A 24,599-nucleotide genomic window follows, 5' to 3' on the forward strand; every position below is an offset into this window, starting at 1 on the left:
TTTTACAATCTTCTGGAAGAAACAAAGAAAAAAAAATGATATGCCACTCCGAAGAGACAGCATCTCAAAAAGTAAACCCCTCGCTTCACCGCATCATTTAATACGATCCTGAAGGTTGACTCTGGCTTTGTTTACCGAGGTACTATTTGCAGAAGTCTTCTGTGCACTGTTGCTGGCCCAGCTGTCCTTCAGTGGGGTGAGTTCAGGAGCAGTCACATCTCCATCCTGGGTGCGAGAGGAAAATAAATAAATAAATAAAAACATTTTTAAAAAAGGGTTCAAGTTCACCAGAGCTAGGTGGTTACATAAGAGGAAGCGAAAACTATTTATAAAGGGGTGCGACGACACGTTCCTCTCCTCCCCCACCACTTCCTTGTGACTCAATCTAACTTGTCCAGCAGATACTGCAGAATGAATGTACAGAAACCACACAAATGCACATGTACACCCCCCCCCAAAAAAACCCAACAAATGCTTACAAACTAGTCAAAAAATGAAAAAAGAAAACAGACATCTTGTGCATTTTATGTATGTGTTGGTGAAAAATCCCCCCCCCCCTAGATTTCTCTCCTTTTTCTTTTATCGGTGAACCCAACCAGAAAGAAATCCAATCAACCATGTTTACTTGGCCAGAAAGTATCACCATATCTTCCCAACAATCCTCATACGATACTAAATGTATATATTATATATATATACCAAATTTGACATCAACCATTAACTGGTTATAAACATCACCTTTGGTTTTGAGAAGTCTTTGTTCATGCACCACTGGACGAAGTGCTTTCTGGCGGCCTTCAGCGTCTCCTCATCAGTCTTCTTACAGTAGACCCGAATCAGCTGCTCCGCAAAGCATTCTGGGAGAAGCTTAGACACCTGAGAGGAAATCGGCATGAGGACATTTTAAAAAGGTAGGGAGGGGACAGACACCACAGGTCAAATGGGATGCCGGAATGTGTGGGAAAAGAGGATTTTGAGTCGCCGACCGAAAAGAACAGGATTTGGTGGAGTGGCTTAGTGACCTGGTTCTTTTGGATCTGGAGGGGCTTGTTGGGGTCCTTCTTGCTGTAAAAACGCACGCTGTTGATGGGGTTCTGTTCTTGCATGCCATAGTCCATTTGAACAATCTAAGGGAAAAAACGAGCACAAAACAAAACAAGATTCTTCATGCACGGACGGCAGGACATTCCAACAAAGAGATTCCCCGCACAATGTGTAAACTTGGAATAAAACAAATTAAGATTATTGAAGAAGATTACATTGCAAACCATTAAAATTAAAAATCAAATCATGAATGAATTGAACGAACAAAGGTTTCATGACCGTGACCGCCCTCGGGAAAATCTCTCATATTTTAACCGAAACGTGCCTTCATCCGAGACATCTCATTTAATTGCCGGTATAGACAGTGTCCAGGGGAGCCTCCTTTTTACTGGAAAATAAATATCTAAATATTAAAAACAATTACAAAGGCGACACTAACCTTTGGGGACAATGAGTGTGTAAACAAACAAACATTACTATAAGTGTGATATCGGTTTTTAGGACGTTCCAAGACCTGACACTCACGCTGACTATCAGGTCCTCTGGCTGTAGAGCCACGCCCGGCTCTCCGGTTTCTGGCTTGGCTTCTGCAACTTCCTTCGCCCACTGCAGATGCGTTTCCTTACAGAATAGAAAGAAAGAGCGCAAAGAGGTTTGGCGCGTACAATCAACCTGTGACCTGACGCAGTGTGTGTAGAACCCCCCCAACAATAAAACAACATTTTGTTCCATCCGCACAAATTAGTTGAGTCGAGTCGAGCTCTAGTGCTGAGGTTGCTGTGAAGTGTATTACTGCTCTGCTTATGTTATCTAGTATTGTAGTATTGCAACTTGGACTACTGGTTTGACTCTGCACATTTCACTGCTATTTGATGATCTGCCAACAAGCTTGTGTTCCAGACACACACCCTATTCAGGTAAGTCCTCTCTTATGTGGGCGTGCTCTTAGCCAGGTGCAACCCTAATCACATGAGTAGCTGTATTCTATCACCCATTTATGGTCCTGCCAGATGGTTAGGCCAGAAAACGAGAGTTATGACTGCAGAAGAAAACGGCACCATATCTAGACACACACAAACCTGTGTGACTGGGATCGGCTTTTCGTCGGGCGTGTTCGTCTCGCCCACACACTTGTAGAGGCGTCGGCAGATGATGTTGTGGAGGATCTCCCTGGCGTCGGCCAGGCCCTCCTCGGAGGAGTAGAGGATTCGCTCAAACACTTGGTCTGCAGGATCCGTGGCGGAATGAGGGTTAGATGGAGCGAAAGCCAACGCCCGGGAGGACACCATCTCATATCGGCATTTGTTCAAACTAACATTTTACCATTTTACCAATAAAGGGTAGCGGGGTCTATTTCAACTGCACCACAAATGGCAGAAAATACAGGATAAAAAACGTGACAGAAAACACTGTCGTTTCACAGTAATACATCGAACGCTGTGTAAAGAAAGGCGGGGCACAAATTAAAACCAACGCAGAGCTTGAAATCCGCAGTCATACCGAAACGGGCCACCGATTCGGTGTTTTAAATGTGAAATTGAAATGCGGCGCTCCGGTTTTAGGAGCCCCCCCCCGGGATTCCGCCCGAGCTTCAACGAACCTGTGAGCTTGGTGAAGGCCTCCATGTCGTCGATGGCCGTGGAAAGGGTGAACATTCTTTTTTCCGACCCCTCAAACTGGAGCTGCTTGTCGGCCTTTAGAAAGGCCTCGGTGATCCTGAAGAATGACACACAAATGCAAACAGCGGGCCGCGAATCGTAGACAGGTATTCGGGTACAGAGAGAAAAAAAAACAAAACAACCAGTGGAGAACGACACAGACGCTGCGCGTCGGGCACAGTACGTACATGATCTCCACAACGTTGGAAACTTTGTGCTGGTAGGCCCTTCTGTGGAGGAAGTTTCTTGTGTGGAACAAGTCATACAGGTTGCCTACTTCCTGTCAAAGTCAGTCACAGGCAGGTTAGTCACATCCAAAAAAATAAAATAAAATAAAATAAAAATGCAGACTGCGGCAAAGTTTCAAAATTGGATGGGAGTCCGGCACCTTATCTCTGGTGCAGATGAGTTTCTTCCCCTCAACATTGCAGACCCGGGCAAACTTGAGGAAGCGGCGATAGTCAAAGTTATTCTGGATGCCAAGATGGTGGCAGTCTCTGATAAAAAAAAAGAGCGAGAGATAAAGTAATGTCAACATGTGACTTAAAGGGGCGGGGTCGCCATTTTTCAACCCAAGTCTGAGAGAAGTTGACTTTTGAGGCACTTGTCACTCTGCTGTAGCTTCTCACTATGCTCGCACTCAAAACAATATATATTTAATCTCATGGAAATAAATGGAAACCAACATTGTAATAAAGCCTGGGTGGAAAACGGTGAGCCATTAAATGCATAAAATATGAAATACATAAAAGTAATGTCATCATTTAAAAAAAATTATGACAAACAAAACAAAACAAAACAAAAAAAAAAAAAAACAACAGATTCACTTCAATGATGTTCAGTGCCTAACCTGGCAAAGTAGTCCCATTTGTCCACATCAATGCCGTTCCTTTTATTCGCCACAATTTCGTACAGGAATGACTGACCTGGTTTCCGACCCTTGTACGGCCACTGTGGAGAGCATAATAATAGCATCAGACACCGGCTGCCATGCCAAAGGTGGGACTTTGGCAACGATTTTGGCAACGTGGCTATGTGACGGGAGCTATGTAGCCACACTATGATGATTGAAGTCTTTGAAGATTGCAAATACTCCAAAAAGTGGTGAAATCAAGTATAAAATCACATATATTGTACTGTAAAGGTGAAAGAAAATACCATATCAACATACTGTTGCTTGCTCTATTTTTATTTTTAGACAAAATCAAATGTAGAATTTTGCACTAAGCGCCGATGATGAGAGTGGAATTGTAGGAGAGATTTTTTTTTTTGAGATAAAGGAAATGTGATCTCATTTGGGGGTTAGTTTTCATTTTGAAATTGGAGCCCTTCAATCGCTTTGACAGCATGAGAGGACCAACAATTCTTTGGGATTTATTCTTCCTAACATAGAAACGTAGCATTGGGTCATTGCGCCACCTGGGAAGGGGAGTCGGTGGTGGCCAGAGGTCCGCCGATCTGCTCCTTGATGAACACCAGATCCTCCGGCAGCACCAGGCCGTGCTGCTCCATCACCTTCTCCAAGTGGTTGCTCCTCACCAGGTGGTCAAACATGGCGAGGGAGGCAGTCTCGTGCTGAAAACGACAAGCCCATACAAATTAGAGATAAGACGCGGATTCAAAATCTAAAGCAAACAAATTCTCGTGTGCAAGCGGAATGTTTACACAAGACATTACAACTAATTTAATAAGTAAAAAAAAAAAAAAAGTCTTTGGTTTGTTTATCCACCGAAGCCGTCAGGACTCTCACCGTGACTCATTCAAAGGGTATTTAACCTTCATCCAGCGCAAGCAGCACGGCTCATTATTGTCACTGGGGTGATAATAATAATAATAATAATAAAGCCATACTGCTTCCTCTTCTAATTGTTAGGGAAACCGCATATCTTTTCTAGAGAAGTTGGAATCACAAAGAAACACCGGGCCGTGGAGACCTCATTATAGGGAACCCAAGTTGGTCCCTAAAAATAACAGCGACCCATCCGAGACTAAATCGTTTCTATTTTTAAAAGGACAGTATCGATGGCCATCTGATTTGTGCGTCGGTGCTTGTTGACATTTGGTTTCTGGAGTGCAACGGCACGCCAGTAAACCGAGTCCTCGTGTTACAAAGTAGTGCAGCACATACAGACAAACCCCAGCAGGGGGGGAAGTTAAAGGCCACCGCAAGCGTGAAGTGAAATAATGAAATAAAAAAAACTATAACAAGTCAAAATCTACTTTCGATTCCACACAGAGCTCCGGGAATGTTTTCTCGGAAGTTCTGCATCTTGTTTCGAGCTGACGACGGATTGTGTAATCTGACCTCGAAAACAAGTGTTGCCACGTCGGTGTTGCAAACAGATAATAAACGATTAAATGAAGATTGTTGGCCGTGGGAAAAGAAGCAGCCGGTTTCTTACCTTCCATTTCTTCTCCTTCAAATCTGGCCGTGCTTTCGGAATAAACATCGCATCAAACAAATGGGAGAAGGGTCCATGTCCTGGATACAGAGATTTCAACACATGCATGAAAAAAAAAAAAAAAAAGAAAAGTCCGGTTTCACTTTCCATCTGACTCAATCGGAAGTCTCCGGGTCCGAAAAACAACTCACCCAGATCATGGCAGAGTCCGGCGATCTGCACACAAAGGATGTCTCTGCGAGAGATGAGGAGTTCCGGTTGTCTCTCATTCAGAGCTTGCAACAGCTGCCCGGCCAGGTACCCCACCCTACACCAAAACAACCAAAAGTAAACGAATGACTCAGAATAACCCAAGGGTTCCTGACGGGGATAAGATTTATCAAACCTCACCTAAGCTATGAACAAACTCAAAATACCAAACCGAAAAGGTGAAGCCACTGATGTTGCCGCACATCCAGTTCAACTTAACATTGCCACGGAATTATTTTCATACGTGGAAAGGTGCACCCAAAAGGTGTGTCCATGCAGGCGCCAAGAGCATCACCAAGTCAACTGCCAAAACAAGTACCGACTGGAGCAATACAGCATTTTTATGTAACGACACTTCAGACGTCACCTTTTAACAGCTAAAGTGCAACTAATAATAAATAAAGACATAAGGGCAGGGTGAGGTGGTACCTTGTGTGGCTTATCTCGACATAGAGTGAATGGTGGAATCATTTGCCTATAAAGGAGATGCGCATTTCAAACCACGCAAAACCATGTTTTGAGATGCAAAAAACAACCAGTGCTTCACTTTTAATTTCACATAAATGGAAAACGACATTCACAAATGAATGCACGTGATCACGATCCCACGCAGGTCGTCGCACCGCCCTACCCGATGGAGTGCTCAAAGCGGTTGTGTGAGGCACCGGGGAACACATAGTACGTCCCTCCGAGCTGCTTGATGCTCCGCAGTCTCTGGAACTGGGGGGTGTCGATGACTTCAACGAGGAGTGGGTGCAGCTCCACGTGCCCGTGGATGGGGTCGTTAAAAACCTGGTAAAAAAAACAAAAAAAAAAAACGAGGGGGGGGGGGGGGAGAGATAAAGATGTAAAACAAACAAACAAACAAACAAACAAACAAACTGAAAGGGTCGTCATCGTTCCTCAAATACGCACAAAAGCAATGTTTAAGTAAAAGCCGGGGACCTGTTTTTCAGGAACGTTCACCCCCTTAAAAAACAAAAAGTGTCATGGAACACGCCTAGTATCTCTCTGCTTCCGGGTGTTTGACCTGTGTTCTGCCCTTCTGTTAATCTCTTGCGGCCGCTGTGGTTGCGATGTGACGTTTACCTTCGAGGGTTCCGCTGTTATCTGCCACAGCTTCTTGATACTGTGCAGGATCTGCAGCCGGTCACCCAGGGCACTGGAGAAGGCAGGACGGAGAGAAGGTGCACAAACGGTTACGGTTAAATGATTGGCAGCTTGTCATTACATAAGAAGGATTTACAACAAGAAGTTGATTTGACATTTGTATAGACTGTCAATATATATATATATATATATATATATATATATATATATATATATATATATATATATAGAGAGAGAGAGAGAGAGAGAGAGAGAGAATAATATTCAGTGAGTTAATATACCTGTTAATTACAAAGATGTCTTAATATGACTTACTCCAGGTGCTATATTGACTCATAAATTAGGTCTAAAACATCTAGAGAAATAAAATAAAATATTAGTAAGTCAAAAGTAGAAAACATATGGGCAAGACATACCACAGTATAATTCTTAATATATTGGCATCATGATATTTCACATTGTATGTCTGGGAAAATGTTGTAAAAATAGATAAGATATAAGATAAGATAGTAATTGATTAAAACAGTATACAGACTTTATATATGTGTTGTTACATGTTGTGTTATGTTACAATATTTTTAGAGATTTCATTTTACATCTAATAATAATAATAATAATAACAATACAAACACCGTTTTTTTTACAAAAAAAGAAACGTAAAAAAAAAAAAACCCCAATCAAGTCGAGTCCAAACTATGATATCATCCAGGAGCATCCCACACTCACATCACTCCGATGCTCTTCAGGTTCTCCTCGTTGAGGCCGCGCAGCCCCACGCCAGTGATCCTGTGCTCTGTTCGGGGAGACAAGACCACACACACCGTGAAGGGCTTACTGAGGGGGTCTCGTGAGGGGCCTCGGTGGTCGGCCGAGCGAACGGCACGAACGGTCTCCTAACGGGCCCCACCTCTGAAGACGCGCGTCCACTCCTCCAGCCCCTGCTCCTCCAGGTATCTGCAGGTGGCGTCCACTCCCCACCCCTTGAAGTCCGACTCCCGCGCGGCCTTGGGCGGCGTTTTCAAATCGTCAGAGGGCGACCGGTCTTCTCTCGGACGCTTCCGTTTCTCCATGTCGATCGCGGCGGCGGCGGCGGCGGCGGCGGCGGCGAGGTGCGGTGGGGACGCCTCCTGTTCGCGTCGCTGTCGCGGGCGCCGGGGTTGGGTCCGACTCGGAGGGAAATGCCGGCTTTGGTTTGGTTTGGTTTGGCTCGTGTCGGGGGGGGGGGAGGGGCCAAGGATAAGCCGCGCCCCCGCCCAGGATTGGCCAACCACACCGAGGCCAACAAACCCCGGCACCAGGAACAACATGGCCACCGTAGAGGCCTTGATGCGTCGATGACGCCACCGGGTTGGAGCGGCCGCATGGTTACAAATCGGGCCGTTTTACACCGAATAATGAATGATAATTGTAATATATATATTTTTATGTATAACTCTACGTATATAACTATTTTATATCGATTATTTATATTATTAATATGACAACATTGTTTTATTTTATTAATATATATATATATATATATATATATATATATATATATATATATATATATATATATATATATATGTAATTTATATATACTATATATATATATATATATATATATATATAGTATATATAAATTACATTTCGTTAAAGAAAAAAATATGACTACACCCGGAGGTCAGTTATTTGAAATTGATCATCAAATGTCAATTCAATTCACACAGTTGACCCATCGTTCAAAGGGATGGAGCAGGATGAACACACACACACACACACACACACACACACACACACACACACACACACACACACACGGGCCGATACCCCGGCGTATACGCGGGCGTTCAGCGTTGCCATGGACGACGGCTCTGCGCACCCATTTGCGGTTTTGTTGATCGAGCGCTGTAAACAAGAACGAGGCACCGACACCGAGCCAAGATGGCGGCCGTGTTGACGCGTCTGGCTCGGCTCGTCGAGGTTCAGCAGCGAGTGTCTTTATGGTAATGAATATAGTTATAAGAGAGTTAGTAAATACATAACTTAAAAGGGCCTCGAATTAATTTGCAGATGCGCGTTTCACGGCTGGAAGGACAAATAAGGCCAGGTCACTAAATATAACAACTACTTTCACTTTCGTTTTGACGTCGCATTTTATGGCCCAGTTTTATTTGAGGAAAGTACATGTCTGCTATCGAATGTCGCTGTTGCTTGTGGGCAGACGTTAATAGATAATACATTCATTCATTTATAATTAATTTATTTATAATGAGTGGGGTTATTATCTAAGACATTTCACTGCATGTATGTATGAAAGTATGTATGTGACGAATAACCCCCTTGAATTAATCGATAAACTGCATTAAGACCGAACAGGGTCGCTAGGGATAATTGTTTGATAAAGGGAGACGATACTTTATAGGACAGCCCACATATTAAATTAGATATTGGGGTTATACGCATCAGATATTACCGAATACCAACCCGAAGCCCACACACAAGAAGGGCCGCTCGCACCTTGGCTTCAGTAATCTAGAATGGTCGAAAGATGTCCGTGTTTTCATTATACCAGTTGTTACCAACCACTGGTCCGCCATAGAGCCGTGTGATGCGTTTTGATTCAATTTTTTTTCAATTAACTTATTTGATATTCATTATTTTATTTGATTTGATTATTTATTAAAAATAAATTGTCTTTTTTCCCCACAAAAATATTAGGGTGGTTTTATCAGCCCCCATCCACATCCCGTGAAAACAATAAAGGGGTATTAATGTAGTTTATACCAATGATGCACATTCTGGAAGAGCTCACAGTCTTTCCACACACATACCCACACACAACAAGAAATCATCCACGTGTGACCTAAACTGTGACGTTGCCTGTTAGTGATGCATCATTTTTGACATTTGCAGTTGACTCCCTCACACACTTGGAGCAAATAATATTTGTCAATAAACTGCATTAAGACCAAGGCAAGACAAGCTCATAATGCCCTCTACTGGCCTGAGAGCTGTACTACACTTTATTAGAGGTAAAGCCATGGCCAGAGTAGGAGGATGTCTCATTGGGGGTTCAGCCCGATTGGTGGGAGCCCTATTGTTTTTGTTTGGATTCTTATTATTCCGCACATTATCACATGTCAATATAATGTGATAATGTCTGGCGCTCAGAAACAGTCAAACCCACAGACACGAATGAAAAGGATTTGTATTTGGGGCAGTCCACACACGCTGTTGTCCAAGTTTGATCCAAATCGATCAAACAACTTGTTGGTTTTAGCGCAGGGTCTTAGCCAGCTTGAGACGAGAGACAGCAGCAAGAGATGCTGCGTTCCATAAAAACCCGGAAAACTGTAATTCGTGTCAGTAGGAAGTGATGCTGCGTTTCAAGGGAACTCGGAAAACTAATTTGTGTTGGTAGTCCCAAGGTCTGTTATCCTGGTGCTTTTCCACCGCATGATACCGGCTCAACTCCAGCAGGAGAATGAATTGCTGCAACTAAACTGGACCCTTGTGTATTGCTGCCTGCAGATATATTTTTTATTTGTGTTTTAATTCTTTATATTTTTTATTTGCATTGGACTGTCAATGTTTGCTGTTGTAACACCTGAATTATCTTTTAATTATCTTTTTCTTAACTTGTAAAATAATTTCATGCGTAAGTGAAACCTATATACAGTATATATATTAAGAATCTTCTGATTCTGAAATGTGTTTACAATAATTCCACAATATTAAAAACTAGACTGGAATAGAAACACAAGACTTGTTAAGCCACAGGAAGATAAACTAGATTCAAGATTCAATATTCAAGTGGTTATTTGTCACATACATATACATACGGTCATACATATATGCAGTGAAATGTCATGACACCCGGTGATTATGCACAATAAACTCAAAAAATACTAAGAATACTAAAATGTGCGTAATCGAAACAAGGTGCACGCGCAGGCGGCCGCAAGGGGCCAGTGCCACAACCACGATTCTGGGTTCTACAATTATATAATAGTATTAATTGTCTGTGTTGTATTAAATATACATTTAAATCCTCCTAAATGAAACTTACTTCTCAGTACTGACCTCACAGAGTAGAAGTCCTGGAATGTCACAAAGCTTCTCACGTCTTGGTATTCGGTAAATATTTTGCCATAATAATAATTGCATGGGTGGCTGCTAGGGAGACCACCAAAAAGGGGATCTATTATGCTTTCACTTGTTTTCTGTCATAATTACAATGTTACGGATGTTCATACTAGACGTGGCCAAAGTGTCAAATAATGAGGTAAACTGATGACAAAGTAATCACTGTGACCAAAACCCTCAGGCTTCCTACACCACACCAATAGTGTGTGTCCAGACCATAAAACTAACATGTATCCAATGTATTTATGATTACAATTTCTGACCCACACACACACACACACACACACACACACACACACACACACGTGTGCATGTGCGCAAGCGAGAGTCATTATTAATTGAGGGTTTTAAATGATGGGGTGGGATGTATAGTAGAATGAGAAAAATATTAAAGGGGAAATATTTTTTATCAATACGACGTCAATGTTGATTGCACAGTGTAATGCCTATATAATGTAATGTATAATGTAATGCCTCCATATCGCTATGCATTCGGCCTGCCGGCAGTGGGCACTTTGCTACCATTAGCGGAAACGGTGAATGGTGGAGCAATCTACTCCAGGTAGATCATAAAAACGACTCATTGGCTTTGAGAAATGTAAGCGTTATAGTGGTTTTTAACCAGAAAAACCGCAGCTCCCCTGTTTGCGTGTATTTGTTTACATGCAGTCTTATATATTGTCGGCGTCTATGTATATATGTCTATGATTGCACAACCAAAATGAATACAATTAAACAAAAACTGATCATTTCAAGGCACCTCTTCAGTGAACATGCTTCTTTCTTTTTGCTTCCAAAGTGATGTTGATCAACTCCACTGAGCACTCTGGGCAACCGTAAAGCGATCCGGTTGGACTTAGTAACGCTGTGAGGGAATTTGAAAAATTGTCTATAGCCCCTTTAATCTATGTGTGTGTGTGCGTATGTTTGATAATTATCACAGCACTCTTTATAAAACCCTTTGCCGCCCCAAGGTCTCTTTTTCTACATCAGTGTGTCTCTGATTTGCCTCCGTGTTACAATGTAACGAGGCGTCATGGACATTATATGGCTTTGGGTGGTGCTGTTGGAGGCGTGTGCTTGTCATTAGGGGTGAACATTAGCCGGACGTACTGGGAAAACAGCCTTTATGTAACAGCAACGTCCATGCCTGAGTGACTGGGGAAACGGGCTGTTTTGAAATGTCATCATCACACCTCGGCGCTTCGCTCTGTCCACCAAAAGCTCTTTCATCCTGACTGCCATCAATCCTGGACTATTGATGTAAGAACATCAACAAAGAGTATTGTGTACTCTCGGAAGGGCAACAGGGCCCTTCAAGACAATGCCAGAGGCTGGACTATGTTAAGCAGAACACGATAGAACATGTGTAAATAATCCTGAGTTTGACTAGAATCCAGTTCAGCTTGCCTTAAAACACACCGGTCAGTTGTACACACACACACACACACGCACACACACACACACACGGCTCAAGCATAAACACACATAAATGCAAAAACCGAACATCCTCAATGTAATCCTCTTATGTTGTCTGTAGGAAGGGGTTTTTTTTTTAAAGAGGGCCTTGTCTAAAAATAGGTATCATGTCCAGGATCATTATCGTGCTTCAAAACCACAATCTTTATTTTGTGAAATGCTTGTCGCCCCCCCCCCCCTCCATGGTGTGCTTATTTTAGACTGTCACAAAATAACATATTGCTCGTGGATTGAACCTCAGCAAGAAAAAGAACATCGAAGCTGATTCAGGTTCACATAATCCATCTTTTCCAAACACTGTATCAAAATGGCATTCTTTACTTATAATACGCAATCCACAGACAAACACACAAACAACCTAATTCTTGGAACTCTTTTATAATTCATATGGCCACAGCAGCAATGATGGCAACAAAGTGAAAGCAATGTGATCCATATGCCATTTACACTGTGTTTGTTGGTGCAAAGGAGCAAATTCTCCACAATATTGCACAATACCACCCATAGACAACTGGTGAAATATAATAACATTACAGTTTAACTGTATTTATCCTCACAACAGAGCAGGCCCTATGCATGTTTATCATTTTGTCACTGTAGCTTCATTATGGTACATTAACGCACTGCAAGGACCTGTATTGTCACTTGTTGTCACTTAGGCATGTACCTTTCCAGAATCAAATCTTCAAGGGTCATCTTCATGAAAAAAACACCATGCAACCAAAGCACAGGATTTGTGGTTAAAGACTCTTTAAAGAGAGCCTTTATTATTCTCCCAAATTTAGGGCTTGTGCTGATTTTTTAGTCTCCTGAGAGCCATCAAAAACAGTGCTTTCATTGTAGACTGTTCAATAATAAAGTCACAGGCAGCACATGGGAGACTGTCCAAAAGTACATTTCCAGATGTGGCTCAACGATTGTCACTGACAAATGTCCAGAAGGGCTTCCACTTTGATGCTTTTCACTATTTCTTTACTGTCTTGATATAATCGTGCATCCTATCGTCTCCTCCCTCCCCCCTCCCTCTTCACCCCACCCCTGCCTTCCGCCTGATGCAGGTCTATCGGTCCCAGCACTAGTCAAGGTCCTCTTCAGAGCTGTAGGCACTCCGCCGCGTTCTCCTGGAGAAGATCCTGCGGTGTGATTGGGCGCTGAGGTCCAATAGGTCAAATGAATCCGAAGATAAGAGGCTATCCTCGCTCACCAAGCTCGGGGGTCGACTGAAGCTTCCCTCGGGGCTATTGACGCCCCCTGTGGCCTGGAGGAGCTGCTGCAGGGCCTCTGGGAACACCGCAGGGGTGGAAGACGCCGTCGAGTGGCAGTCGTCGGGCAAATCCAGACTGCGGGAGAATTTACCATTGCGTTTGAGAATACCTTTCCTTCTCCTTACGGCCTCTGTGCGCATGATGGGACTATCATCGGCACTAGGGGGGCACTGGTGTGGCTCGGACGAACACAGATCACCAGGAAAACCACCCACTCTACTGACAGACTCTGTATCCATACCAGAGTCCCGTTGCTTCGGAGACAAGGCATAACCTGACTCTCTTTCATAAAGATTTTTCAGAATTCCCTTCTTAGGCATCTTGAATGAGGGCTGACTGAACGTAGAGGGCGATGACAGGCTGATGGACAGGACCTCAGTGTTTATGTGGGCTAGGTTGTGCTTTCCATAAGGCTGCGGCACGGCATTACAGAGCTGGGATGGAGCGTTCTCTTTGGAAGTGATGAGAAAGGCAGAGTCTAAACTCCTCTGGGGTTTCAGAATTCCTTTGGGCTTTTTTCTCTCCACAGTGGAAGAGGCCGAGGCGGCGGCGGCGGCCGTGACCAGAGCCGCAGCACAGCTGGCAACGCATGCTTCTGGCGCTGTCAGGGGAATGGCGTTCTCCTTGCGCGACTTCCTGAGACTGGATGTTCCTCCGCGTACCCTCCCCACACCCCCACGCTCGCCCTTCAGGGGAAAGCTGAAGTAGAAGGGGTGAGGAGAGGGTTGAGGCGGGTAGGAGGGGTCAGAGGACGAGCACTTTGGATCAATGCTGTTGGCAGCGGCTACCCGATTCTGCCAGTCAATGTAGCGGGCCAGCAGGGGCGAGGGGCAGTCTTGATGTGGAGGCGAGGGGCAGTCGCACACACTCTCCTCATAGCCCCAGTTCACCCACCAGTGGTTGGCCACATCCTCCACCGTGGCCCTCTCGTCCACACGCACGGCCAGCAGCCAGTCGATAAGAGCACAGGCATCTGAGGGGAATAGAAATAAAGGTAGGATGTTAAACACACATTTCAGCTGAAAAAACAAATATGTAAGGAGCAGATGGATGATAAAGGTATCTATACAACGAAAGGGGTTGTACCTGAAGGGGGATTGGGTTTGCGGTAGCGTCCCTGACTTATCTGCTCTGTGAGAATAGCATGACTGGCCCCGTCAAATGGCATGCTGCCATGTACCAGAGCATATAACAAGACTCCCAGCGCCCAGCAGTCCACCTAGCAAACATTAAGACAGACAGCATTAATGGACATGCCAGTTTACACAGGACATATTTGTAAGCACAATGGTACAGTAGTCATTGTCACACAGCATTTCAGTACATATATTTTTTTGAATGCTACATTGTTTTTTAGAGATTTCTAATCTTCCGGGTAAGAATAAGAGAATGTTAGTGTTGTGTGAATGTGTTGACCCACCTCTGGGCCCTGGTAGGGCCGTCCCTTCACTATCTCAGGTGATGCGTACAGGGGACTTCCGCAGAAGGTCTGCAGGAAATTATTTTTCTTGAAATGGTTTGACAGCCCAAAGTCAGCCAGCTGCGGAATGGAGAAGAGAGAAAAAAACATTTCTAAATGTGTAATAAGTTACACATACACTTGCACACATACTACACACATACATATAGTGATATCAATTGATATAAATAGTCAGTACAGCTGATGAAAGACACATTTAGAGAACAACATTCACAAAAAAATGTAGGTTGTACAGAAACACATTGATAATATTGAAACTATTGCGGCAAAAAAAAAAAAAGCGTCATTGCTCTGAGTCTGTTCCTTTTAACTCGGCCAAAAATAGACGCGTACCGCCCGGGCCGGGGTAAGTGTGAGTGAGGGAAGAGAGTCGGGCCAAGAACAGCAGGCTCCAAACACGTAACGGAACAAGCGCTCAAGTATGTGTGGGCCACGGCGGTGGGACTGGGGCTCCTGTCTCCCGTGTGAAGTGTTTATTAGCATGCACGCCAACACGCTATCTGTTCCCCGCGCTGTTGACAACGCCAGATGTGACAGCTTTGCTTCCACGGAAGAGAGGGGGAGCGGCGGGGGACACCCGGGCCCCCCGCGCTCGAGGACGAGAGTGTATAAACAACGGCGGGTGGTAAATCAAAGTACAGCAACTACGACGGTGAGAAGAAGGTGCGCCGTGCCGTCCCACACTCAGGTTTCCCTCTCCGCTCCATAGTTTACATCCTGCGGGGGCCGTGTTTGGGTATTGTGCGATTGCACGGATACTTGAGCGCCCCGCTGTGTAAATTCTCCTCTGGCACCGTCGCTAGTCAACCGGGCAGAGCTAAGCCTGTGTGAGGTTCCTGCCCTCATTCTTTAGCCCTGAATGTCCGTGAAGGACACAAACACACACACATACGCACGCACGCATGCACACACACACACACACACACACACACACACTCCTTGTCTTAGCATTCGCATACACGTGCCTGGAAATTACTGGGGGGCTATTGTCAAAGTCCCCTGCGTCCACCATCTCCTATAACATGACCACACACACAGTGGCCTGGCGAAACAGGACAACAGAACTGCTCCAAGAGTGGCCAAAGCCGAAGGAATGTCTTAACGTCCTTTCAAATTAGTTTATTAATGGAGCGCTTTTCCTGACTTTCATTTACCGTTTTGAGTTCCCGGGATAAAATCACGCAAGCCACGAAAAACGCCCATAATAGCCTGGTTGATAGCAGCCCGTGCCATCATTTGATTCAATCATTTGGGTTTAATCTAGCTTTAGTTACTTTTATCATTTATTCAATGTAATCACCAGCTGATATAACCTTTAATCGGGTACAGTTTAAGATTGCAATTCAGTCATCATTTCGCTCTGGGTGAGTTTGAATCTGAGTTTTCCGTGCTGAATGTAAGACAAAGTGACTCCAAACTGACATAAATACACGCACTCTGTCAAGTTTCGGGACATTTCTCGGCGAGCCGTGTGTGAAAGACCGGTGTGAGGAGATAAGGAGCTGCTGAGAGGTACACATGTAATGTTTTCTTACGACGGACAGACGCGGTAACTTATATCAAGACCCTCCGATTGGACCGTGTGCCCATGGATTCCGTGCATTCCCCTGAGCTGTGTACAGCGGCCATATAAGGAAAGGAAGGTCCAAATAAGGGAAAGAATGGGCCCCAAATTCTGTTATAGGACCTGGCACTATGTTTCCATGCACATGCCTTTGCAGCGAATAAAAATCATTGTGGGCAGAGTCCGTTCCAATACGTCTTGTGAATGTGAAATTTGTTTGCCTTTTATTTCAGAGTTGGCAAGAGCAGCTCGACCATTAGGAGCCTCGGCCCAAATGGTAATAACGGGAGACAGCACCTGAAACTCAATATTTCAGCAACACCGACGATTCTTATCCTAACTAATCTATTTAGGTTATTAGTAGACATCCGAAGATTACTGACTTCAACATTCAACACGTTTGTGCTTTCACTCTCATGCCAACCTCCACTTTCCTACATTTTGTTCTGCAAATAGTTGATATCAATACATGTCGCTGTAAAATCATTAATGAAATGATCCTTCCTCCAGCTTGGGAAAAAGGCCGATGATTGCGTATATTTTGTAAGTAATGATACCTTGACATTCAGGTCTTGATCTAAAAGGATGTTCTCCAGCTTGAGGTCCCGGTGGACGACACCATTCTGAAAGACAACAGCGGAGCGCGTTGTTTCAGTTTCACAGCAAGAGGACCGGTGTCGTAGCCGGAGCAGTACCTTCCCGACCCAGTTTTACAACAAGAGATGATGAAGGGGAAGTGCGTGCGCGTGCATAACAGGAGGTCTTGTTTGCATGGCCCGAGTTATTTTTGAAAAATTCTGTCTGTGTCACAATTAACAATTAACATTCCAACTTGTGTGTGTGGAATATGGCAGAGACTTGGGAGAGAGAGAGAGAGAGAGAGAGAGAGAGAGAGAGAGAGAGGCCCTCAGACTGTTTAATCACCATGATGCATGAGCAAGTGCTTTGTTTGAGTTAATTCATCCGATATAATATGATTTGATCCTCGTACGCCGTTAAGTACTTCGGCACCAACAACAACAGGCCCCAGAGCGCAGACCTCGCCAGAGTCTGTAGACGAAATCGCTTAAAAAAAGTGTTCTCCGTTCAGGCTCGGATCGGAGGCCGCGCCGCCCGTCGTTACTTCTCCGGCTACTTCTCCGGCCCCTTTCCCACGTGGAATCCGTAACATCGCTAGATAAAGAAATATCCGGCAAAGGCAGTACCCCCTTTACCAAAAAGACCCGCGACTGTTCCGGGTACATTACGCAACGCTCGAAGCGAACGGCATCTGATATCACGCGAGACTCAGCGACAGAATCGTCTTTTTGACCGGCGCTCCGCTCCTCGTCTCCCTGCCCCGCTGACTCCTCCCTCCGCTGACGGAGAGGGGACAGAGCCCCCGTTCCCAGATTCAAGAACCCTAACCCCAAAGTTATTAAATCAGTGTGGTCATTTTCATCCTGTCCTACACTCTCTGCCTCTGGGGAACACAAGTTCTCCACCTGTTCTCCACCCGTTCTCCACCCGTTCCCCAACCGTTCTACCTCTCCCTGTCCACGTGCTCCTTGCTCAGCTCCCTAGAGCCCAATGCCACCACACGGTCGCCCCTCACTGTAAAACACATGTCTAGCATCGGGGTGGCATTTTTGAGAAGAAAAAGTATAAAATTTGAGAATATATAACATGTCTCCGTAGAAACTGGACGTGTTTCACTTTTTTTTTCTTCCCCCAATTAAATTTTTTTCATATTTGTATGTAATAAATATTCGTAAAAACCCACTATTTCTGCTTTATTTGGATTTGGCTTCACCCCTACTTTACGCAAATGTTACTGCTTCCATTCCCACATACTGTAATTCACAGCCATTCCGGCAATTTGCCGGAAATTATACCTCCAGAGTGGGGAGATTTATGGAAGGACTTTTACGGAAGATGGACACCAGCTCCTGTTCCCACATAACGCCAATAGGGAACATTTACATTTACATTTACATTTAGTCATTTAGCAGATGCTTTTATCCAAAGCGACTTACAAGGGAGAATAACATTCAAGCTACAGTGTTTGTTTAATATCTATCTATTTAAGCTGGCGTTCAGGGTACTTTTTATTTGCTAATTGTTATTTTTCTCGTCAATTTCAGATTGTTTGATCAACAAAGCGGTGAAAACAAAGACGCAGAATTTGTGCCTTTGCCGGCATGCATTTGGAAGGAGGCTGATTGGAACAGGCTGTCTGTTATATGTGTCAGTGTGTGAGTGTAACCGTAAGAGAATATTTAAGGCTTAGTTATTTCTGTGGCCTACAAGATCTAAAAACCAAGTTTCGAGTCAAGTTTTCCTGTGGCATTAGGATTAGGACTTAGCAGATTTTGCAGTGCTGTATTTACTTGTTGCACCGTTAAATTCTGTTGCACGCGGAAAGAAACTGCGGCCCGTGACTGCCTGGGGTTTTCACAAATGTATTCATCTGTAATTCCAATGAGCTGTGTGGAAATGTAGTTTTGACTATAAGCCCACATGTGCTGTATCACTGTAGTTGAATCATGTTATGTTGTTGGCAGGAGTAATGACAGTTGAGTGTGTGTGTGCCTGCGCATGTGTGTGTGTGTGTGTGTGTGCCTGCGCGTGTGTGTTTGCGCGCGTGCATGTGTGTGTGTGTGTATGCCTGCGCGTGTGTGTATGTGAGTGTCTGTCTGTGTGTGTGTGTGCCTGCGCGCGTGTGTCTGTGTGTGTGTGTGTGTGTGTGCGTGTGTGTGCCTGCGTGTGTGTGTGTTTGCGCATGTGCATATGTGTGTGTATGTGCCTGTGCGTGTGTGTGCGTGTGTGTGCATGCGTGTGTGTGTGTGTGTGTGTGTGCCTGCACGCGTGCGTGTGTGTGTGTGTGTGCGCCCACGCACCTTATGGCAGTAGTGGACCGCGGAGGTGATTTGCCTGAAGATGTCTCTGGCCTCCGCTTCGGACAGACGTCTCCTCTCGTGGACGTAGTCGTACAGCTCTCCCCGGCTGGCGTACTCCATCACGATCACAATCTTGTCCCGACTCTCGAACACTGGCAGGGAAGTGGGCGACCAGTTAGAACTGAGTGCATTGAGCCCAGTTTTGAGACGTACTGGAAAATCAGCATGAGAAGACTTCACAATTACGAATAAAGGACATTTCTCTGATGCCTCTTGGCAGCAAGAACAAGGTAAACCTAAAATAACGGCAAAAACTTAGAAATCAAAAATAATGTGCAGTCAGTGTGGCCTCTTTTTTTCTGTTCGTAATATTAACTGCCAAGGAGATGAATGGTTTCTTTGGAAATGTACCCAGAAGGATAGAACAGCACCTCCCAGATGGGAATAGCTTGGATCTGTCAGGAAGGCGGTGCTTGGGGCTTGGGGCCACAGAAACATATAACATTGCGTGTGTGTGTGTGTGTGTGTGTGTGTGTGTGTGTGTGTGTGCGTGCCAAGCTCACCTTCATGAAAGCGTATTATGTTGGGGTGTCTGAGCAAGGAGGTGATCTCGATCTCTCTCTGGATGTGAACTCGGTCCAGGTCCTCGATGATGCGCTCCTTGCGGATCGACTTGATCGCCACCTAAGAGAAACACCGCGACACACATAGTTTACCAGGCGCAACGTCGTCGGGCGCTTCATCGCTCACGCCCAAAAAGCAGAGCAGTCAACAAGCTAAATTATTACAGGTCCGGAAAAAGGCAGATAAATAAATTGGATGGACGGATGAAGTCCAATGGAATAGCTCTTGCTCCCCCTGGCCTATTTTCGGAGGGGCATGGGTGCCAGCAAAAAGGATTCCCAACGCATTAACCTCCAACGCTTAATTCAAAGGAGGATAAAGAAGTATATAAAAAAAGAGACAAACATCAAGTGAGATTTATATCTCAAGGGATGTTTGTATCCCCTCCGCCCCGCCACACACACACACACACACACACACACACACACACACACACACACACACACACAAGGACATTGATTCCCTGGGTATTAGAGGTGATTATGTGGATTTTCGGGGCTGATGATGAGAGTCTCTGGGATCTGAGCAGACTCTGAGGCAGAAGGTTGACAGCTGCACTGTTCACACTCCGCGGACCTAATCTCACTCACTGTATCCCAGTGGAAGACCCCCCCACCCCACCCCACCCAAACCACCCACCCTCTCTCTCCCTCCAACAAAACAATATACACCAACATAAGCCCCCCCAAAATGCTGTAGGATAGGGTAACATCTTCCCAGACATCACCATATAGGGCAGATAAACAGACACACACAGTGTGTCTGTGAGGGTCGGGAACAGCTAACCCTAACCCCTGTCAACATATGTCAATGAAAGGCATTAACATATGTTGGGATGGTTCGAAAACCCCACGTCACACTGACACGAGACGAGAATTCCAGAGGTTGTATTGCACACATTTGAGTATCTTCACGTATACATGTCATATCGTGAATATACTGTACCAGTCACTATGTCAGTCATACAGTTGACTGGAGACTTATGACATAAAACATACTTTTTGTCCACAGAGACAAATGGCCTAGTGAGGTTGACACCATAGCATAAAATCCATTTAAGCCCCTGGGTCACTCCGAGCCGCAGAGTGTCTCCAAGGCCCAGGAAGCCTTTCTACCGGGTCAAACAACGACAACATTCTCAGCTGCTGGAAAGATGTAGACAACATCAGACGACGTGATTCACACGCTCCCTCCAAACCACAATAGTTATGTAATGCGCACGTACACGCACACACACACACACACACACACACACACACACACACACACACACACACACACACACACACACACACACACACACACACGCACCTTGTGTCGATTACGCACATTTTGGTATGTTTTAGTATTTTTAGAGCTTATAGAGCTTATTGTGCGTAATCACCAGGTGTCATGACATTTCACTGCATATATGTATGACCGTATGTATATGTATGTGACAAATAATCTCTTGAACTTGAACTTGAACTTGAACACACACACACACACAGGAAGTAAATGAGGAACCCTAACCATTACATTTTTCTCAAACTAAATATTAAATGCTTGATGCATTCAATATTTTGTCTGCCGCAGTGAGGAGAAGTAAAATGTGTCATGATAAAAGTACATTATTTAAGTTTTATTTTAAGCCCTGCCATACCCTCTGTCACTGGCATTAAGATCTGATTAGACAAGCATTTTCTCACGGAAAGGGTCACTTGCGTGTTTGTGATGTCACTCTTGCACGTTACAGATGTCTAGTATGTGTGTCATTGCTTTGTGTCTGGCATGTTTTGTGTGCGTGTGTGTGTGTGTGTGTGTGTGTGTGTGTGTGTGTGTGTGCGTGCAAGCGTGCATGATGCTCTGAGATCGACCTCTAATGTATCCTTCACACTCTCAATGTTTCCTTGTTCACCCAAACAATGTGCCGTGTGTGTGTGTCAGATTAGGCTCAAAAGGCCAAAAAGTAATATGGCCAACGCAGAAAAAAACAAGTCACTCTCTGTGTGAGACGGTAAGAAGGAAGTGGCATTGCTCTCACTGATACGCGTTGCTTTGCCAGTCTGCTGAGAGAAACGGCATCTGATAAATGTTTTAGAGAGGCTCTGAGGGCCTGGTTCCATTTTTAAAACACTGTGCCTCCACTGCGCTGTGCAGGGAGAGCGCTGCACACACTATCAGCAAGCAACACATCCTGAGACAGCGCTATTATTATTGTGGCGAGGTGATTTGTGTGTACATGCATGCCTCCAATTCCCACTGTGTTTGTGCATGTGCGCACACACACACACACACACACACACACACACACACACACACACACACACACACACACACACACACACACACAAGTAGAGGACCAGCCTCTTAGATAGTTCCTGCCCCATTATCCCCCCCACCCCACACACACACACACACACACACACACACACACACACACACACACACACCCATGCCAAGAGTGACCATCACTAAAGACCCTTTATGCATCTTTGGCTGATTTAACAGCAGGATTACACCGGTACTTTGCCAAATAGAGCCATGGCCTCTGGCTTCTATGCACAATCTCACACAATTTCACACTAAACTTACTAACAAACACACAAACTGCCCAACACACACACACATACACAAACACACACACACGCACACACACACACACACACACACACACACACACACACACACACACACACACACAGGCCAAAATGTGCCTTTGCATTGCTAAATGGAGTAAACATGTAATAGGAAAAGGCACCAGTACCGATTGGTGATGGTTACAGAGGAAATACCAAAACTAACACACAGTACCATTACCCAACAACAGCAATCTAATTGAAATTATGTATTTATTTATTTACCTATTGATTTATCATACATTTTGTTATAGGCCTTGTTTGGCTTTGCTGGACTACTGTGGCAGGGCTGACTGGGCACCAACACTCTGTGTTTTTTTTTCCCCTCTTCCTTCCAGCACCAGCTCTCTCTATGCCCCCCACCCCCTCCCTTTCACAGGCATATACACTCACGCACACACAGCCCCTTGGTCTTGTTTCCAAAAATAATGTCCGTTTTGTTTCAAAGAATCCTTGGTATGCACGGGCTACTTGCTTAAGGAATTCACCTTTTTTCCCTCACCCAGCCTCCTGCTCCATCCACCCCAGGCCCATCTCCCCCCTCCCCCCATTCCCTCTGTATTGTCTCGCAGTGCTCTTGAATAAACAAGAGACCCATTCATTGTTATTTATTTCTATCTCCCGCTGATCTTCTCCCTCTATCTCGTCCTCCCTGGACACATATCCAGGCTGCCAACGCTCACCCTCCATGTCCTGGAATGCAGACCTCTGGGGTTAAGAAGTACGTAGTCAGAGGAGCCACACTAGTCCCGAGTCTCCAATCTGATTGTGGCCAGATTATCCTCATTAGGGCATGTTTGTTTACTAAAAAACAACAGAAAGGCATTTGGTGCCGTTGTGGTCACATCACAGCAGAGTGAGGGATTAGTCCCAAATGTGGAGATAAACCCACCAAAAATAATCAGTCAATGAGTCTGTTTGTTTAACCTAGATGTCCATGACTCGATTTGTTTAGATGACATTGTGTCTGTGTGCGTGAGTGTCTATGTGCATGCATGTGTGCGTGCATGCGTGCGTGTGTGTGTGTGTTGGGGGGGGGGCATATTCCGGCATCGACGCGTCACTGAGTAGCTGTTAAAAGGGATTTGACATCTACTGGAGGAGACCCCCCGCTGCTCTCATTGTTCAAGTGGGTAGTGACTCAGACCAAAGGTATCTGAGCCCTGGCAACACAGGAAGCCAGGGCTGGGTGCAAGGGCCACAGTGCCCAATGTGGCTCACGCACACGTACAGTATAAGAAAACCCACACATGCATGGACACACACTCACGCAGGCTTTGCAATGTGCACAGTGACAGTACACCACACAGTTGTACAATATAGTACTAAATGTGAATGGCAAGAAGATTCTTTATTTGTCACACAATAAAACACAGCTACAGGCATACCCAACAATGTGGTCCGGTCTCTCTTAGTATTTGAGAACCAACAACCCACACAGATTTATGATTCACTGTTTGTATATCCCTTAAAGAAACTGGATCAAATAAAATCCAAAGCTTCTGGAAACCCTTCCATTAAAAAAGTGGCCTCCAAACCCTCCACTGGTCCTTGTTTTGGACAGCCGGACCCACTCTAAAGAACCTTTTACAAACAGCAGCTCGGTCTTACTGTGCTTTGGCTCGCTCTCTCCACAGCCTTCTTCACTTTGCCGTAGGTGCCCTTGCCAAGCGTCTCCATCACCTCGTAGCGATGCTTCAGGTTGTGTTTGTGCTGATGCTTTTTCACTTCCGCCGGCGTGTTCGGTCGCATCGCGCCGCTGTCCTGTCCCAGGGATCCCGGGGAGACCCCGCCGGCGGACTCGATCTTCTTCCGCGCACATTGGACCTCGGGTCGGTCGGCGGAGCTCATGGTGTTCCTGCCGTGCGCTTCCCTCCTGCCCATCTTCTCCGGAAACGGCGCTCGGGCACTACATCCAGACGTGCGTCCCTGTTCCGGACCGGTTGCCCATAACAACTTCAATGTGTCGCTGTATCTAATGCTGTATGTAATGTATGTAATGCTATATCTTTAAGAGGCATGTGTCACCTGCCCGGAGATCGGGGGTATTCTGCGCATCCAGCCCCGGTGGTGCAGCTCCAGACTGATCCCCTCTCCCT

The 24,599-nt window shown here is 45.1% G+C and overlaps 2 protein-coding genes across 2 annotated transcripts; both read right to left on the minus strand.

Annotated features, from left to right (window-relative positions):
* samhd1 (SAM domain and HD domain 1) lies at positions 1-7,642 on the minus strand. The gene is made up of 16 exons (XM_080015789.1): positions 7,371-7,642; positions 7,190-7,256; positions 6,443-6,515; positions 5,985-6,145; positions 5,296-5,411; positions 5,105-5,184; positions 4,122-4,277; positions 3,553-3,653; positions 3,091-3,199; positions 2,891-2,982; positions 2,645-2,760; positions 2,124-2,269; positions 1,570-1,665; positions 1,023-1,127; positions 739-876; positions 1-225 (listed from the first exon to the last, which is right to left on the minus strand). The coding sequence occupies exons 1-16, from the start codon at positions 7,531-7,533 to the stop codon at positions 94-96; spliced, it is 1,851 nt and encodes a 616-aa protein (XP_079871915.1). The 5' UTR covers positions 7,534-7,642; the 3' UTR covers positions 1-93.
* A 5,488-nt stretch (positions 7,643-13,130) lies between these two features.
* On the minus strand, positions 13,131-24,554 carry LOC307241718 (NUAK family SNF1-like kinase 1). Its single transcript, XM_080015927.1, has 7 exons — positions 24,112-24,554; positions 19,822-19,942; positions 19,259-19,410; positions 16,937-17,002; positions 14,756-14,875; positions 14,422-14,554; positions 13,131-14,308 (listed from the first exon to the last, which is right to left on the minus strand). The coding sequence occupies exons 1-7, from the start codon at positions 24,382-24,384 to the stop codon at positions 13,146-13,148; spliced, it is 2,028 nt and encodes a 675-aa protein (XP_079872053.1). The 5' UTR covers positions 24,385-24,554; the 3' UTR covers positions 13,131-13,145.
* Positions 24,555-24,599: the final 45 nt, after the last annotated feature.

The sequence above is a fragment of the Zeus faber genome, assembly GCF_960531495.2.
Source record: "Zeus faber genome assembly, chromosome: 15".
NCBI lineage: Eukaryota > Metazoa > Chordata > Actinopteri > Zeiformes > Zeidae > Zeus > Zeus faber.